The 19,230-nt window shown below is 41.3% G+C and overlaps 1 protein-coding gene across 1 annotated transcript in view; it reads right to left on the bottom strand.

Annotated features, from left to right (window-relative positions):
* myripb (myosin VIIA and Rab interacting protein b) overlaps positions 1-16,192 on the bottom strand; it is a gene marked incomplete at both ends in the record, with an annotated part of 92,425 nt that extends 76,233 nt beyond the window's left edge. Inside the window, one exon of the mRNA XM_083995336.1 lies at positions 16,083-16,192. Within this exon, the coding sequence (XP_083851462.1) occupies positions 16,083-16,192 (110 nt within the window). The remainder of the gene's footprint in view (positions 1-16,082) is intronic.
* Between the last annotated feature and the right edge of the window lie 3,038 nt (positions 16,193-19,230).

Genomic DNA, 19,230 nt, shown 5'->3' on the forward strand with positions numbered 1-19,230 from the left:
GGTGTAACAGCACAATCACAAAATAATCCAAGACATGAATAAGCATGAAGCTAATTAGGCCGAGTTGAGAAAAACAGAGCACAGGAGGACACTCAAATGTGCAGTGACACCTGACTCCAGAGGAGGGCATTAAACACAGTGGAGAACTGTAACTGATGTACTATCAATTGAAGTTAACATTTAAATGTTGATGTTACCCATTTAAACGCTTCTCTTTAGAGACATACAGTAATAGGATCCTAAAAATGACACAGAGGCAGACTTTTTATCTCAGGGTGACAAAATCTGAAGAGAAAATGTGGAATTAAATCATTTTCCCTCATATAATTAGAGATTTGAATTGTTTTGACAGCATTTTCATTTTAGGGCAGACTTGGACTTGCATTAGGCCCTGAATATAGTTTTAAAAAAAATCTGATTTGAGACTGTGGTTTAGAAAGAGACTGGCAGAAGTGTGGTGTGTCACTCAGTCTGGTCTGAGGGCTGTGGTCAGCCGGTCCGACCAACACGGTGCAGCCATGTGTAGACAGTCCAGCCCAGGCCTGACAACATGGACAACAGTGCTCCCTATGGGCCCAGCAGAGAAGGTCATTTTCCAACACTGCACACAGATGAGAGGCTCTGAGGGGAGAATTTTAAATAGTTGAGAGGAGTTTACTTTCCCACTCGCTGTTCCCTAATCAAGGAAACTATAAAAAAAATGAGGGGAACAATGTTTTGTTGGACACAAATAGGCCACTTTTCTCTGAGTACCGTGCTGCCAGCAGCGCAGTCTATAAGAATTAGGACGGTGATATGTTTTTCATTGTTTTGGCTCCACTCCAGCTCACTGGATATGAAAAGAAACAATGGCTTTAAAGTGCTGACTCTCTGCTTTAAGGGTGTTTGGGGGTGTTCATGTCTATATTAGGTGAACCGTGGGAGCAGTGCTCTATATACCCTTAGGAGGTATGCATAAAAAGCCATTTCTTTATAGTTCATCGGATGCGGATGTAAACAGCTTCAAAATAAAGCTGAAAGTCAGCACTTTACACTTTTCAGTGTTTCCTCTCAGATATGCTGGAGCCAGAGACCAAACAAAATAGTCTGAATACTTACACACTGAACTGTGTGCTATTATCACATGTTTCATTTCAGATCATAAACCCACTTACGCGACGTATTCTTTTGCTATTTTTCACTTTCACAATCCAGCTTGCGGTCGTGCCTGGCAACCTCTCGGTGAGCAGCGGCAGAGCTCCATTAACATATTTGGGTTAGCTTCTCCCAACCTGGCAACCGAGCGGTGCAGCTGTGCAAAGCCTTCAATGCAGAGAGAGGACACAGTCGTAAAACACAATCAGTCTCCAATAAAACAGAGGGAATCGACAGAGTCAATTTGACTGCTGCTCACCCTGCACAGTCTCACATGATAATAATAAAATCAGGCTTTAGATTCAATTGGAACAACAGACTTTGGGTTTCCCTAAATGAAAAAGAGAAGTCTGCATATGTCGTCCTCATGTCTCCAGATGTCCTCGACTACACCACTGCTTTCCTTCACCTGGCCACAACTGTAATTGCAGATGTAGTGTGTTTGGGATCCAGCACTGGAGTCATGAGTGCCAGGAGATGAGCAGTGCACCCGGGGCTTAATCCACATACCCCGTGATATACTGCACAGCCCCTGGTGTTTACGATGGCTGAACACTACAAGGGGAGTGATGGACTACAGAGGTGAAAGCGAGAGATATTGGACCGGCTTCAACACGGGGTACTCAGCCTGTAAAAATGGAATATATATGTCAGGGGAAGGTATTAGCAGCGCTGCCAAAACCACCATCATCAACGGGGCGAGATGGAAAGAGTGAAAACAGAAAGAGAAAGTTGCTTATGGAGAAGCAGCAGGAGCGATCAGGTGACAAAACCAGAAGCGTGCGACGAGTCTACGGCGTGTTTTTCATCCCATACAGAAGCTACAGCTACAGTCTCAGCTCCTTTCTGTGGTATCTTGCCACATCCTGCTGTATGCTTGCCCCCCCTCCCAAAAAAAAAAATTGAGCTGTCATTTGAGAGAAGAGGAAGAAGACACGTTCGGATGGATTGTGACAGCAGAGGAAGACAGCACATACTTTGTCTTTCAACTGGGTTCCTGCCATCCAGCCCACTGGAGCTGCATCCCTAAAATACAATCTCAATAAATTACAAAGCAGGGGGCGACTTCTAATCAGTCCTCCATAATCAATCACCACAAGTATGTCAAGACATATGATGAAACAGTAGCAGCTATATCTAATGCAATATGCTTCCAGGGAAGGCCTTCACTCTCTGCACTTAATCATAGTTAGAGATAAATGCTGCTCCATACGTCTTCATTTTTATATCAGGTAGAAGATGAAAACCACACATATATCTCCCTGAGCCCTTCGATGATGCGTTATACAAATACACATGTGCCTATTCAAACACACACACACACATACACACACATATTTAAAGCGTAAATTTGATCAACAACTCTTCTACTCTCACACACAAACACAGCTGCTGCTGGAACAAACCAGCGGCAGCCTCAGCTAATGGGGCAGAGCTCACAGCATCTGCATCTCCTGTGTCTCATCAAGGGCGGATGAAAAACATCCACCAACAGTTTGTCTTTCCTCCTCTCTCCTGTCCGTCCTCTCCCACTCGCTCTCTCCAACTCTTAACCATCTATCCCTCTCACTCTCTCTCACTCGCTCCCTCCCTCTCTCCCTCTCTCCCTCCCGTCCTTGGTTGTCGACGTTCTCCTCAACAAACGGCACATCAGAGACAGACTTCACATTTCAGCTAAAGCTTATCTCCTGTCCTCTGGAGACAGTTTCAGACAGACGGCAGAGAGTGGAAAAGCTCCGTATAGGAAGTCTATATTTTGCGGCTGACTGCTACAAGCGTATACATGACACTGGATCCGCAGGTGAACGAGAGAATGGGTTCAAAAACTGAGAAGCAGAATCCATCACACATAAGTCAAACTACACATTTCAGTGTGGCAGATTAATAGTTGCTGGATTTGTGTTTAGCCATAAAAGACCACTAGTGAGCACATTTTGCTGACACAATGTTTGGGGCTCAAATCAATTGAGATATATTTACGTACTGTTATTTTTCCATAACATTTACAATATATTTGCTCATTTGCAGACACTTTTCTCCAAAGGGACTTCAATAAAGCCTCAGTGCAGTGGGAGACCTTGGTCAGGGCTAAGTACTATATCTATAGGAGATCCTATATCCTGAATCACACACCTGCCATACTGCAAAGCATATGAGACCTAAAGCAAAATAATCTGTCAGATATTATCAGCTTCAGGTATTTAAATGGAGCTGAATGAGGGAAGCACAAATTTGCTTTCAAAGGTGTTTTGATTACAAGGCTACTTCACAGCTACTGTATGGAGTAAAGGTTAAAAGGTTCTGTGGTAAACTGAATTCCAACGATCCGCCATCGGTAAACACATGAAAAAGGAGGATCTGTGTTTAGCCTGCTGGTTTATTACCAAACCAACAGTTTTATCAGAAGACACGACTCCTGCAGTCATTAAACAGAGGAGGGCGAGTCAACCACAGCCCCGGCTGTGACTCATAATTTCCAGAAACCAGCCACTCGACCAGCAATGGTTCCCCTGGGAAACACACGCTTTACTTGAAAAAACGGCCACCGGTGGCACAGCGGCACCCGCAAGACGACAAAACAATAGAGAGTGAGTGAGCAGTGTTTGAGTTGGATAATGGAGCATGTTCAGAAAAATTATAGGTATTCAAGCAAACAGGAGGTAATTGCAATGAAGGGTTAAAGCATGAATTTGAAGAGATTGCAGAAGGTTTAGATCACTGCCTTCAATCAAAAAGAAATTTGGAAACTTCATTCCTCTTCTAAATGAAGCGGAAAATACTCAACTTCTCCTTTGAAGTCCAAACCAGCACATTTATCTGATCAATGCTTTAAATACATCTTCATTAATAGGACGATATTGGCCATCATATTGTACCATAAAGGTTGGCGTCGCCTCCTCCTCACCTCAGACCGCCGTAATGCTTAATGGTGGTGATGTAGATCCTTTGGACGACTTTATACTGTCATTATTGGCTTGTTTTGATTACAAGTCATGGATAAAGTCTTCATGTCTGTCTGGCCAACTCAAGTCAAACTGCATGTTGTTTACGACATGGTAGTGGGTTTCTGGTTTCAGCTAATGTCACTGAATGCCTCAGATATGATTGTTTGTTGAACAAATAGATCTTTAAGTCCAGATTTCTGTCGATTTCAGATCAATTTTCCTGGAATTTAAAGGATTTTCACTTTGATTAGAGGGTGAGACAGTGGTTAGTCAAGTTTCTAACAATAACACTTTGCTTTAGACATCTTTAATTTGGATAAACTGGAGGTAGCAATGATCTGGTATGTGTCCCTCTCTGTATTTATTCTGATTGTGGTTGAAAGGTCATGAGAAGTGTAGGGAGAGTTGTTTAGTTTTCACAGGGAGCGTTTCAGTCGGGCTCCGAGAAAACTGGAGCTACAGTACTGTGCACGCACACACACATGCACACACATACACGCGCACACACGTTTGAAGAGTTAACAAATACCCAGAGACTCATTAGGTTTTCAGAGTCCTTTCAAAAGGAATTATGGGCAAGAACAGAGAAGAGAGACAGCGAAGCTCTTCAGAGGGTGATGCAACTAAATGCTCTCTATTACACTTACCCTTTAAAATGTGCACTGACCATTTTCTGTAGTCATCCATTGTATATAAACAGTTTCAGTAGAATGAAAACAAAGAAAACGAACAATTCTCATCATCACCAACATATAGCTGCATCACCACAAGACCTCATTTAAATACAGCACTTTTATACTAAAATAACTTTTCTATAAAGTGCTTTACATGGCTTAAAAACTAGAACTGCGAAACACTCAAGTAGTTCAAAAAGCAAAAGCAAAGGAAAAGAATGATAATAAAAAAGCAATAACAAGATGCATAACATTAAAACTGTATTAAAGAAAACATAAAAACAAGTAACAACACCAGGACCAAACCTCAGAACTGTGCATTAAAGCAAGACTAAATCATAAAAGTGTTTTAAGAGGCAATTTAAGTATAGTTCATAATCCTTATGAGAGTGAGAAAATAAAGTGGCTTTGTTTTAATTAGATGTGTTTTCTTGTGGTTTTAATGCACCATATGAGCACGTTAGCTACATTACATCACAGTGCTGTCATGACAATATTGATGGTGACACACTTCTCTACTGTATGACAAGTAAAATGAGTGGAAGGTGAACAGAGGCAGAGATCAAGAGAGACAAGTGGAGAGTGGAAAAAAGAAAAAAGAAATTAAACTGAGTGTCAAAGTGTGTGTTATACACCGTGTTGTGTTGACTGGTGAAGTACAGGAGCCGTCCAGAGGGAGATTTGAATTCTGCACATTTTCTCAAAGAGAGACAGAGGAGCCAACCCACAACACACACACACGCACATGCACATAAACACAGGCACTAGATTCATTGGAAGAGTAAATGAGGATCGATGGCTGTCCAAAATAAACCAGAGAGGTCTTTAACATGAGGCAACACATCCCCCTACTCCACCCTCAGCACTTCTCTACTAACCACTACTACAAATGAGCCTCTACGTCTTTCATGCTCCATTCTGGGGGCATCTCTTGAAGTTTGGGTTTAAAGAGGCTGGAGCAATTCAGTGGATGTGATGTTCAACGAGACAGGAAATTTTACTGACACCAGCATTTTGCAGATTTTCTCCAGTTGCTCCATCACTGATGATGTGATGTGATATAAAACAAAGTGCTGGCTACAGGCCTCGGCTGATGCATTGCTTAGTTCAAGAGCCTACGCTGGGAAAGAAGCATTTTCTACTTAATTGGTCCACAGACTGAGGCATGCTAATAAGCCCGGTTATTAAGGACAACTCTGCTTAATCTTTTTTAATCTGCAGCACACTTATAGCCTACACGACGCATTTCACAAACGTGAAGCAAATCTAACCGGGAAGGTCAAATTCTTTCCTTGCTTTGAAATTAATTTTCACAAGGTGCACTGGGATATAATGTATAAAGTCTGGAAAATGTCAAAAAAGGGGGAAAAAGAGACTGATTTTAAAAATTGCAAAAGATATTACATCTGAAAGTAACAAATCCTCACATCTGAAAAGTTGGAATCAACAAATGTGTGGCATTTTCTCTTCTACTGACTGACATTCAGCTCTAAAATCCTTGACAAAGTGTCCTTTTTTTCATACTATACATTTTTATTCTCTGCAGTTGTTGATTCTTTACTCCATCTCTGAGGGAAAATGAAAACAGAAGGACACTCAGAGAGCACAGACCTCCACCGGTGCCAATGTCAAACAACATAACAAAAACTCACAGGAAAAATTTGACCTCATGTTCAGTGCAAATCAGTGCAGTACCATTTGCTGGCAAATAAACTGACACAAATGGAAACATAAAGGTAGTGGAGGTAATGAAAAGGCAAGAGTAATATAAGAAAATTTAATTTTTTTAGGCCCACAGGCTATATGACAATAATAAAAAACATATATCTGAAAACTCTTGATGCAGTTTTATATGCAATGACTTTCCATTTTCTCCTTCCCCACAGGAGACGCCTCCCTCAGTATTGCCAGACTGAAATGTTTGTGTGCGACGGCAGAAAACACACCTGAGTGGAAGGAGAAGACAACTGGAACAGAGGCAGTATATTACCTGAATACAGAGAGGTTTAAAGAACTCCACACTTGCAGCGGTGGCACAAAAGGAAGGAGGAGGCTTCATTTTCTGTAATGAGCCTGACTGCACCTGTACAGAGTGTACTGCCTGGCGGCTGGCCCGCTCTCAAACTCTAATCCCGCTGAGGATCCTTCACGTTCTCTCATACAGAACTCCCATAAAGACAGTCCCTCTCTGAGACAGTGGGTAACTCACTGACTGTGTCTGTCTGAGCACTTGAACCGTGCCTTACTGCCAAACCCCTGCAAACAGCGCAAAAAAAAAAAAAACTCTTCAAATTAACACGGCCGGTGCAGTTCATTCACTTCAATATCACTACAGCAGATAAGGCCAATGGGATGAATGAGCCTTGTGTCTCTTGGTCTGGGCAGTAATGACAAGCCAGACTGGGCGAGAAAAGAGTAGCAATTATTCAAACAAAGGGAAGTCTTCTTGCCGTCCTGCCAAGCATCACTCACTCCCTCACTCCCCCTGGACGGAGAGCAGCTCCTCCAATACTGACCTCAATCTCAGCACAACCTGCATGGGCACTGCTAATGAGGATCTACTGTATTGAGGCAGGACCTGACAACTACAATGGAAAATAGAGAACAGCAGCAGATGTTGACATAGAATTATAGACCGATGAGAAAAATTGGGCAGGTAGAAAACAAGACAGATTCAGGAGGCAGCGGGGTGAGATAACACCATCTCCCTGTCGCGACCAACTATTTTCCTCTAACTCAAAACAGCACTTGACATTTGGCCAGCAGCAGAAGTAATCACAGCAGACCCGGACAAATGTAAAAGTAACAGCTCAGATTATTTCTCCTCGAGGAACTGTCGTCGTCTTCCTGCCGATAACTCCTGACTTTATCTAGGTGGAAATGTATACAGGTTCATCTGGTGGAAGACAAGGCTGAGCGGTGATCCGTTCTCCTCCACATGACCCTGAGTGAGCAAAGTCTAAAACGCCCCTTGCACATTCACGCAGAGGCAAGGTTATTGAGGAGAAACCTATCAATTCAGTCAGCTGGAAATGCTAAAGCGGCGTATGAGCTATGAAAGCGAGTGTGCCACAAGTAGCCGGGGTGGATTATTTTTCACTATCTCATCAGCCGATCCCGTGGGCTCAGCAGCTCCAGAGGACGGCGGCGCTGTGCAGCTGCTGATTTGTCACACTCGGGGGAAATCAGAATCTCCCTCCATCAGACACCGCAAACGCATCGTACGTTTTGGACACTATACTGTAGGCTTGGGGAGAGTCAAAGGCACGGAGAGAACGTATGTCTTCGCTCAGTGCACGTGGAATATGTGAGCAGCGAGGTTCTTTTCATGCTCAACTAACAGTGGCTTGTGTGACAAATTATTCACATGTCTCTCCGGCTTGGTAGAGTTGAACAGACTCCCCACCAAATGACTTCCCATGAGTTAGATTTAATATGACACATTTACATACATTATGCAGCTTAAATGATCTCAAAATGTATCTTGGATTTCATTATGCAGGCTATAAAGTGGGAAGTCAATTTGCAACTGCTTCCATAAACCATTCTCCACCAGTAAAATGAGTATTTAATCAGACAAACAAACAACAAACACTCCAGACGCCTGGTTTACACATACTTTACTGCACTTCTTAGCTGTTTTATAATATATTATATATACAGTATCCTACAGTACATGGATGATAAAAATAGTTTGACCTTTAGAGTTTTGATGTTCCTGTAGAAAATGCATTTTTACAAAGAGCTGCTGCATCTCGGATAAATGTGTGAGTGAGTGAATGCGACTGAGACTGAGACACTGAACACATGTATGCGTAAGCATGCACATGTATAATTACTATGGTCAGGGGGGCTGTATTTCTGTCTACTAATTAAGTTTAATTATATTAAATATCATCTACTAAGGGCCATATTAAAAACTAATTAGAAATCACGGAGTCTGTGGCAGCTGTACAGATCACCTCAACAGCCCTGAACACATGAAGGAAAATTGAAGCATCACCACGCTGATCAGAAGTCAGCAAGGAAGCTCACTGTTTCCATATGGCTTCAAATCCTCACTGCAAAACAGCAAAGGGAATACGGGGAGCGTTGGTGCTTATTTTGTCACTTGAAATGTAATTTATTAAGAACATGCAAACACATGCTTAACATTTCCTATTGCAGTGTATTACATGTTGACCTTTATAAATCTGCTCACATTCAAGTTCACAAGAAAACCAGCTCCTGCCTCAAAGGAGAGCGTGATATACGTTCTGCTTGAGCACAACAGTCATCCTCTTTCTCTCTGCCATCACTCACTTTCACTGTCTGTGTTTATTAAGAGGCAAAGAACACCCAAAAAGTGTCTACCAAAAAAGAAAAAAGAAAAAAACTCATCTGTACCCATATCCATTTACGCACTGCGAGGGTAAATGGATATTGCTGGTACTGTATCTATTATGTATAATGTTACCCCTGGCAGACCGTGAAAGTGTGATGACTCACAATACTGCTACTACACCTGCCAATGTGGCTTCAGAAAAAAAGGTCAGAGAGATTTGTCCTTCCTGCTCACCGTGCACAAACACACGTACACACTCGGTGCTGATGAGATCAGTGTGTACGCACACAGCACTTCCACATCAAAAACAATCCACATCAACATGACTCAGACAAATAACCCACATCGAACACACACACACACACACACACACATAACACGGCTAATCCGCACCAAGACAGAACCAAAGCCAAGAGAACACAACTGCCACAACAACAGGCCGACTGCAAAATTAACTCCATCAAGACCTGCTCCCTTGGCCGTGACATAAAAATACATTCACGCTAAAGATGTAGGGAGGTGAGCTGATTATCCACACAAAGCTGTTTCATTGTAAAGAGTCTTCTGTGGAAGTGAAGTTGCACTTTACATCCCAGCAGCTTTGGGGCTGTTTCATGTGAGAGAACATCACATGTTAACATAGGACCCCAACACTGGATTATTGCACAGAATAAACACCTTTGACAACAACAAGAAAGGAATAATTCACGCCTGTTTCACACAATGGAGCTATGCAACACCCATAAAGCTGCAATCGACTAGTTACACGGTTTCTGGAGAGAAGCTGGGGTCATGAGTTCACTAGTCTGGGACACAGAGCCCGCTCAAGAAATACATAATCAAACTGTTACACAATGGATTATTCAATATCCTGCAGATGTCTACTGACTGCATTTGTTTAATAAATTAAGCCTTGAACTGAAATCTGAGCAGACGTGACCTTCGGCCTGCATAACCTCAGCCCTGACGGTGGGGGGTTGATCTGTCCCCATTTAGTGCTGCTTTAATGGAAAGGATGGCAGCGAAGCCCAAAGGGAGTGTCCTGCAACAAAGGGCAATATCCTCCGACTGCTCCTGCTCCGAAATCAAATTACACCAATTTATCGATCACGGAAAATAAAGAGGCATTTAGGCCGAGCACAACCTGGCAGACTTGTACCTCAGCACAGAAATCATACTTTTTTATCTTTTTTCCCCCGTTTAAGTCATCCTCTTTCTTGCTCTGTGTGCGTGTCTCCAGACAGAGAAGCGAGAGGATAAATACAGGAGGAAATAGAGGTCAGCTCCGCTCCTGACAGAGTGACATATTCCACCACCTTCTTTCAGAAAAGATCCTGGCCTCCTGGTGTGACTCCTGATCCCTGTACCATGCCTGCCTGTCACATCCACCGGCTAAAATAAACAACACATGACATAAAGAAGAGGAAAGAAAAAGCAAAAAAAAAGCAAAGTCAGTCTTACAATAAAATTGCTGGTTTGACTAAAGCTTTAACATCTCTGATAAGACAAAAAAAAAAGATCTGCAGTTATAGTGCTTAGCCTCGTTTATCTGTACACGACGTTGACTTATTTGCAAAACATTCACAGTTTAACTGATAAATGAAAACTACTGATGCAAAATATCACCCTCTGATAATCAGGTGCAATTATTATGAGGCAGGGGCTGCCTTCTTGAGCATACAGAAAGGTTACAGTGGAGAAGGAATGACTGCAGTGGGTACCGGCCCCAAAGCTACACAGATAATTAAGACTTATCCAAGGAACATTGTTCAGTGTCCAAATTATTTTTGGGCCTTATTCAACACTCACAGGCGAAGCGGAGTCTTTATATCCTTAGGAGGGATCAACTTGTCACAGCAGCAGAAACTGACTTGAGTTCTGGAGTGAGCGTTATACAGGTACAGTAATTGGCTTATCCATACAAGCACTTGCCAGACACATGTGTGTAAAAGAGTGTCCTACCTACCTCACACTGAATAGCAAATTACCCATAAGAGTCACCAGTAGCTGCCTGGAGCTCCAGCTATCTTGTCAGCGACTCACAAAGTGGCGATGGTGGGGAAGCTATTTCTATCTATAAGCATTTCCCAGTCTGTTTCCCTTGGGAGTGCTTGTGCTGTTTGTTAAGTAGACCCACGCCTGTGCTCCCCTGAGCTTCCTGCTGCTTCATAATGAGCCTCTCCAGCTGGATGGCCACTGAGACAGTGGAGGCCAGAGGTTGAGCTGTTCACCCTCTCTAATTGGCTGAATCATACTCTCACCCATCAGCATGCAGAGCAAGCAGGGTGCAAACACAAGTTACTAAGGAGTGATTTTTATATTCCAAAATGGGCTTCACACTTAAAGACATTAGAAAACTTTAAACATGTAAGATAATAACAAGGACAAAGAACAGAACAAAGGAGAAATGACCAAGAGAATCATGAAGAACAGAGCCGACACCTCAGTCTATAGATCCTAATGAAATACAGGAGAAAAAAGCCTCTATTGCAAGTTTATGAGAAAAGACGGCGCATCGACAACTTTCTTCTAGACATCCTTTGATATGTTTCTCTTTCCTCCTTTTTTGGAAACAAAGTCATGCTCACTGTCAGTGCTCAGCAGAATTTATTCTAAAGGGCTAATAAATATGTTAAATGCTTCATAAAACATTTGTAGCGCAGATATATTTTACTGTGTAATAATTCAATTTTTATTTTTTACAAAACGTACACGTTTGCTTGTTAGCAGCCCTCAAAGGTGAAGGTAAAAGACAACAGAGAAATGTAAGTCAAGCTCACTGTGTAATGTGCATGCACCAACAGGGGAGTTAATGAGGCAAATAGCTCTGTCAGCGCATTAACAACATACAAGACAAGGAGACAAGTATCAAATATGTCTGATTGAGGATATACTGTATGCTACAGTGTCTCTTGTATGCTTTTATGGCCAATAGTAAAGTAGGCTACATGTTTTTCATCATTTAATTCAAACAAATGAATAACTACTAAGAGAGGCTTCATTTAGTTGTGCCAGGATACATAGTAGAGTATAGTAATGTGGCATCAGCATAAGAGTGAACATCTAATTAAAAGACCGAGTGGAAACATGAAAGTAGCAAATAAGTTAAGGCAAAGAAACAACATTTAATTACTCCACGCGTCAGCGCAGCAACATCACCACTCGTGGCCAATCAGGACCGTCTCATCCACTGGATCAATGCAATTGGATGCAGATCCAGACAGGCCATAAAAACAAGAAAATACTACACTGCACCAATCTAATCAGGCAAAAAACTAAACCCTAAAGGAAAGTTCAGTGAAGACACCACATTAAATCCCTTCAATCTGCCCTGCCCTCTCAATATAGTCATTTCTTATGGAGGAATATTGATCTTTCAAAATGTCATTTTTCATTTTCATTTGTTGCAGAGTTTTAAAATGTAGTAGTAATATACAATACAGTAATAAAAATTCCCTCACGCGGTGATATAGGCATTAAAGTGCAGAGACAACATAAACAAGCTGCAGTTGCTCATTAAAACTTTAGGTGAACTTGAAAAAAAAACAGATTGTCTTTAACAAGGCTTATAGCTATGTGCATCATTTTATTTAAATAGTTGTTACATTATTTATGAGACAGAAGGTAATATCAGTTAAGTGTTTCAATATTTATTATTATTCAGCATGGGGGAAAATTAAAATGGAGCATTTAAAGTGCCAGCTGAGGCTTATAAATTATCCCATGAATCCTTCAACAGGGTAATTTACAACTCTGCAGGGCTGACTTCATTCAGGGAAGAAAAACAAATGTCAGTCATGCATAGAGGAGAAAACCTCAGAGGGGGAGAGCTACCTGCACCATCTGCTGTAAACAAGCTTTTATATTCCTACTCATATACTGTAAACTGTGACGTACTTTATATTTCATGTGAAGAGCAAATGGGTTTCTGCTTTCTTCTCTGTTAACGTGACCAATTGTGTTGAAGCAGCGTCGACTGAGAGGTGAGCAATTTCATTCTATTCTGAGACGTCTTAACAAGCTGCATTGCATAATGTCACACAATCACTCTTCCTTTGATCAGCTACAGTAGACAAACGTGATTGAAAAAAACAAAACAAAGAATATTATGTTCTTATTCTTATGATGAAATAAAAATAAGAATATTAACTCAGCATGTACTTCAAATCTTAAAGTGAATCTTGTACACTTGAGCTTATTAGTCAGTTGATCAATTTGAATGCAGAGAAATGAAATGGGGTGATATCATTAGAGATGGAGCAGGCGTACACTGCTCCTCAGTTTGGACAGATTCATTAGTGAAAACACAGACTATTGATTGTGGTTGCAGAGCGGCTGTATAGGGATACTTACAAAAATTCAGTTTCAGTTAGTGACACTGAAAGAAGTTCAGTTCAACTTCAACACTTATTTATGTGCCATTCACTTCACTTAGTCTGTGAAATATTAGAAAATAGGGAAACATGCTAACCAGAGGTGATGTCTTTAAAAAAAAAAAAAAGTTTTTTTTTTTTTTTTTTTTACATTCGGACAACTAAGATATTCAACAAATATTCACATTTGAAAAGCTGGGATCACCAAGTGCCATTGAAACAATGCATTCAACATTTTTTATACCTCTTCTATATGTGTGAATAAAGGATTTAATTTAATTGAATTGAAGATGGTGGCAATTCATTTACTCATAGTATTTAGAAGTAGTACTGTAATTTATGGTATTTTTTGAATTTTACTCAAAAAGTGCATCTTTAACTGCTCATATTTCTGTGGTATATTTTGAGACTTGTACTTGAGGATATTTATAGTATGTTACATACTAAGTAAAGGATTAAATAGCTTGTTACATCACTGAATAAATTGCAAAAGCAGAATGGAGAGGTGAGACACACACTGATGATGAGGAAACAAAATAGTCTAACACATTTTGATGGATGAAGAAGGAAAACATGTAACTGTAGCTTATATAAATCAGCAGTCTAATAGATAAAAGTTTGCATGAATCCAATATCTGCTTAAGAAACTTTGCTTTTAGAATATTTAACAAGAAATAAAAACTCAATAAGGCTGCAAATAAATCGCATGATTGGCTTTATGAAGAAATGTTGTGATTACATCAACATTAATCTGCTCATCTTTCTGGGGTAAACAGCACTAACAACAGCCTGAGAGGCATGCATTTATTTTTGATCGCTCATGACAGCTTGGTGGGAGAACATTTTACAGCCCAGTAATTTGGGAATACACCGTCTTTGTCTCCAAAAAAACTGATTCTGGGAAAATCAGCCTAGTTTTAAGCATCACAGACCAATGTCTGCTTTCCGCTTGCTGAAGCAACTTTGTTGTGCTCCTCAGAGTACAGCTAAGATGTTTTGCGTTCAACGTGAAGCGGCCTAATCACTCATGGCATCCACTCAAGAACACAAAACCACCGAGGATCACCGTTCAAGTCTGAAGAAAGACATCAACCTTCACAACAAAATAACTAATCCTGGGGCCTGGTAAGTAGTCAAGGGAACATACTTGTGTCTACAAAATTATAGGCTAGAGCTTCATTTAAAATACAGCAAAAAAAAAAAAAATAGTTTGGATTTTGTTGTGACATTAGATATTCAGGGGCTTTCATGTTAAAAATCCCCTCATTTGTCCACAACTCAAATCAGAGACACTGATCTAACCACTTATAGGACGGTCAAACCCCTGTAGAGGGTTGTCACAGAACCGAAACCGAATCCCTTCTGACTCCAGGCTGTCACAGGGGCAGGCAGGGGAAGGAGGGAGTGAAGGAGAAGAGGTGAGGAGGAGGAACAGGCCAGCACTTGTCGCATGTTAAGTACGAATCTGTGACATGGTAGCAGAGCCCTGAGGCCTGGCCCCGCTGAACCCTGCAGACCTGACAGCCCAGAAGCTGAAAACACCAGACAAGCATCTTCCTCCTTCCAGCCTCAGACCCTGTGGTGGTAACAAACCATGAACTCACTGTCTGCAGCTCAGACCTCCATAGTAGCTTAGCTCAGACGCTCCCGTCTTTCAGTCAGATGTCACAACAACAAGAATTCATGTACACGCTCCGATAAATAAATGGAATAATGGAATGAATTATAAATGGCAACTATAGAGCCTGTAGTATAAATAAACAATTTACAGACAGGAGTGTTTTGGCTTACTGAAAATCTTGACTGCAAATCCATAGTAATCAGTCACAATAACCATCGCTGGATTTGCTGCTCGAGTGACTGGCGAGATAATTCGAACACTAAAAATTCAGTGAGTTGGTTTTAAATCTCCGTCTCCAGCTGACTTTTTAATGCCTGCAGATGTTTTGCTATGCCTCAGTGTCAACGCCAGCCAGGGCCAGATGTATTATATATAAATTTGGCACAAATGTCAAATTGGACACCTCCAGGATGACTGATTACAATTTGGCGCTCTGAGGTCAAAGGTCAACGTCAGCAGCACCTTGCAGAACACGTTTTTGGCCATAACTCAGGAATTCATACACTTATTATGACAATAATTTAACACACATGTCTACTAGGATAAATGGATGATGATGAAGACATACTAAGGGGATGGGGTGCACTGTTTGGCTCACTTACAGTACTAGAGTGTTTCCCTTACAGCTCATACACATTGTTGTGGCATGTGGAGAAGTCCAAAGCTTGACAGGTCTGTTAAGGTCTGTCTATTTATATTCCCTAAACTGTAATTGGATTATAGCTGTTTGAGTGGCAGGTTGGTGAACTGTCAATTAGCATGGTATGGTATTTTTTACAGGCTTTTTTTTCTACTTAGATAATTTCCAGTGATTTGAACCCTAAACAACACTGGCAATGCATGGTGAGTGCCTCTGACAGCTGAGGCAGCTGTTCACCACTATATCTGGTCATTTCTGCTCACAGGCGAATGTCATCATCTCCTGTCAAATCACCCTGAGTGTCAAATGTGTGAAAACACAGGAGAAAAGAAGAAGAAAAAGAAATCGCTTGCAGGGTAATCCCATCTCACCTCAGCCTCTCCTCCTCCTTCTTTCGTAGCTTCATGTCCCGCTGGACCACTTTCAAGACGTGCTCCGCCTCGACTTCCGTCAGGCCCGACAGGTCCAGTTTCCGACCCATTGTTCCTGGTCTCACCACACCGAGCTGCTGCAAGACGGGAGGAGCAGGAGAGGCTCAGGCTCTGCTGCTCTGGGGGTCGAGGCTGGGACAACCCTGGAGAAAGAGACACAGACAGAGAAATGTACAGTGTCAGTCGAGCTCATTTGTGGAATCAATTCACCTCTTCTGAACTGAACATTAGCAGCCACTTCGGAGAGGGCTCTCATACACCTGACAGTAATTTATGACTTTCATCAACCTCTATAGGAAGAGAAATTACAACATCAATAGGTCTCTGGCACAGCTTATAATATAATGAACATTCCCATTTTCACAACAGCAAACCCATTAGAACAGAGACCCAGCATAAAAAGGTACACTGAAGAGTCATTATTTCACCATGCAAATAATGCTGCAATGTTTGCTTTAATGACTCGTGAACAAAATATATTGTGGCGCCGTGCAGTTGCCTGCCTGCAGCATGAACCTCCATATCCGAGAGGCTGAAAATTGGATCCGGCATGTTTCCAAACCAAAAGTGTAGTGCCTGGAAAGATTTGTTCTCTTACTGTTTCAGGTCATTGCTAATTTGATACTTGAACAAACGCCGGAAGGAAGAAATAAACTGAACTTGTAAAAGAAATTGTTACTTGTGCTGTCCTGTCGAAGGAAATATATTCAAATTGTTGTGATATTTGTGTGGTGCCTTAAGGCCATTTGTTTTTGCTACACAGAGAAGTCAGGGTCCTTAAAATGTGATTTTCAATTAACTATGTGAACAAAGTTTAATACAACAGCCATGCAATTAATTCAAGCTTAATTAAGATTAAACTGATCAGGGTCCTCAGAGGTGCCTTTTTCTGGTGACATAAAAACAAAATGAGTAAGCAGTCATTGCCTGTGTGAGGCTCTGTTAGGCAATGTTTTCAGCTAATGCTACGTCACAATGACAATATGCCCCTTTGATAACACAGACTTAAATAAAAGGGTGTTGAATAAGTGCTACATGATGCCATCTTTGACTGAGAGGCTTGTAGTGACACTTTGTGCAGACATAATTTTAGCTCATGTTTCACTGCTTATTTTTTTATTAATCAAACATAAGGAAGTACATAAGTAGCCAACAGGTCCAGTTTTTAGTGCGATAAGATCTTATTTCAGCATATAACATGCAAATCATGCAGACAGCTGCGAAAGGCGCACGTCAGTCTCGTGCCAACAAACACAAATGTGATATTTACATGATAACAAAATGTCATGGTTCTGTGCAGCAGCCTGTCACTTACTGGTATTTATATTTTCTTTGAAATCAGGCATCTTCTCTAGAGCATGGCATCATAGGTGTTCTACTGTAAACATATCATTTATACTCGGCCATGATCCGGTGCACACTACAGTTTACAGTTTTAGGAGTAGGTTCGTTACCTTTATTTGTCGGTGCAAGCTACTTTTAGAACGGCGGGGCCGAGTGGTGAGCTTCTCAGAGCTACACTGCGGAGAGCGTTTTGGAGTTGTTGGATTGTGTATTTGATGAGTTTGATGAAGGAAACCAAGAAATCCCATTAGCCTCCGTAGCGTAGCTCTGAGCAGCTCGCGGTTGTGCTCCACCGTTCTAAAAATAGCTTGCACCAGAAATTAAAGGTAACAAACCTACTCCTAAAACTTTAGGGATTATGGCAATGGGCCAATTTGCCAAAATGCTGAACTATCCCTTTAACTTTAAAAAAAAATCCAAACAAGACATTCAAATACCCAGCATGTGAAAGCAATCTGATGGACAACACTGGAGACAAAAGTTTTACAGCAAATGGGTTCAGTTTTAAAGGATACAGCAGATTTAGTTTGTGACTGGATCAGCTTAAAAACAAACCTGATACCTGCTATTCGTGGGATGCAAACAGACAGACAGAAGTCAGGTCAGACAGAGGTGGGAGTAAAGAAAGGATATGGAGAACGAAAGGTGGACGACAGAGAGGCAAGATCAAAGGGCGGCCTATAAAATTAAAAAAAACAGAGGGATGACAGGGGGAGGAGAGAAGCAGAGAAAGATGTGGAGATGGACAGAAGGAGAAGGTCCATTAACTGCAGAGTCTAAACAAGATGGGAGAGCGCTGGCAGTGTAGTGAGCTATGATGACTCAGAGTGCCAGACAATTATGTCCGTTCTATTATTGGGCCAATAGCTTCATCGACAGAGCACCTCTCCTCTCACTCAGCTTATCACTCACTCCCCGACTGCAGCTACGGGCCTGTACCAGGACAGACTGCTGTTCAACTTTTGTCACATTATACATTTCAATAGCAGTATTATATATTATATATTATATATCATGTATTATGTTTCAAACTTTAGGAAGCAATATATCCTCTATATTTGTGTCTGTGGGATTCAGCTCCATTTAATCCAAAGACATCTTTTAAAATTATAGAGCCTCTACACAGTAAAATAAACTTCAGTTCATTGCTCTGAAATTGAAGAGTGGTTGTCATTTTGATGAAAAGCTCCTGGGGGAAACCAGAGGAATATTGTTTTTTAAATCATCATTTGATTTCATCCTCACAGAAATCTCCATCAGATGCTGGCACAGTCATTTGTATCAGTGGGACGCAAACACAAGCTCTCACAAACGCGCACATACTCAATTACACACACAAGTGAAAGTGTGAGGAAGAGCTTTTGTCACATTCTCAGCGACAGTGGAAAAAAAGCTGTAAAATCTCCCCATCGCAGACATCTGGTATCACACAGTGCAAATACAGGCTGTCACAATACTATTCACAAATGCTCCTCATTCAGACGACCTTGCTGTCATGTCTGACAGGAATCGCATTTTACATGCAAAATATTAAAATACACACTTTATGGACGGCATATGTATGTGTGCCAGCATATGTGTCAGCATGGGCCTACAGTATGAGGGCTGAACATTGAAATAGCAAAGAGCAATATCCAAATTCTTGGTGATTTGTGAGAACATATATTAAATGAAGCACAGAACTACAGAGACGTCACAGCCAACAAATCATATATCACCACTATGGGATACACCTGTTCAACTG

This window comes from Trachurus trachurus, assembly GCF_905171665.1.
Source record: "Trachurus trachurus genome assembly, chromosome: 20".
NCBI lineage: Eukaryota > Metazoa > Chordata > Actinopteri > Carangiformes > Carangidae > Trachurus > Trachurus trachurus.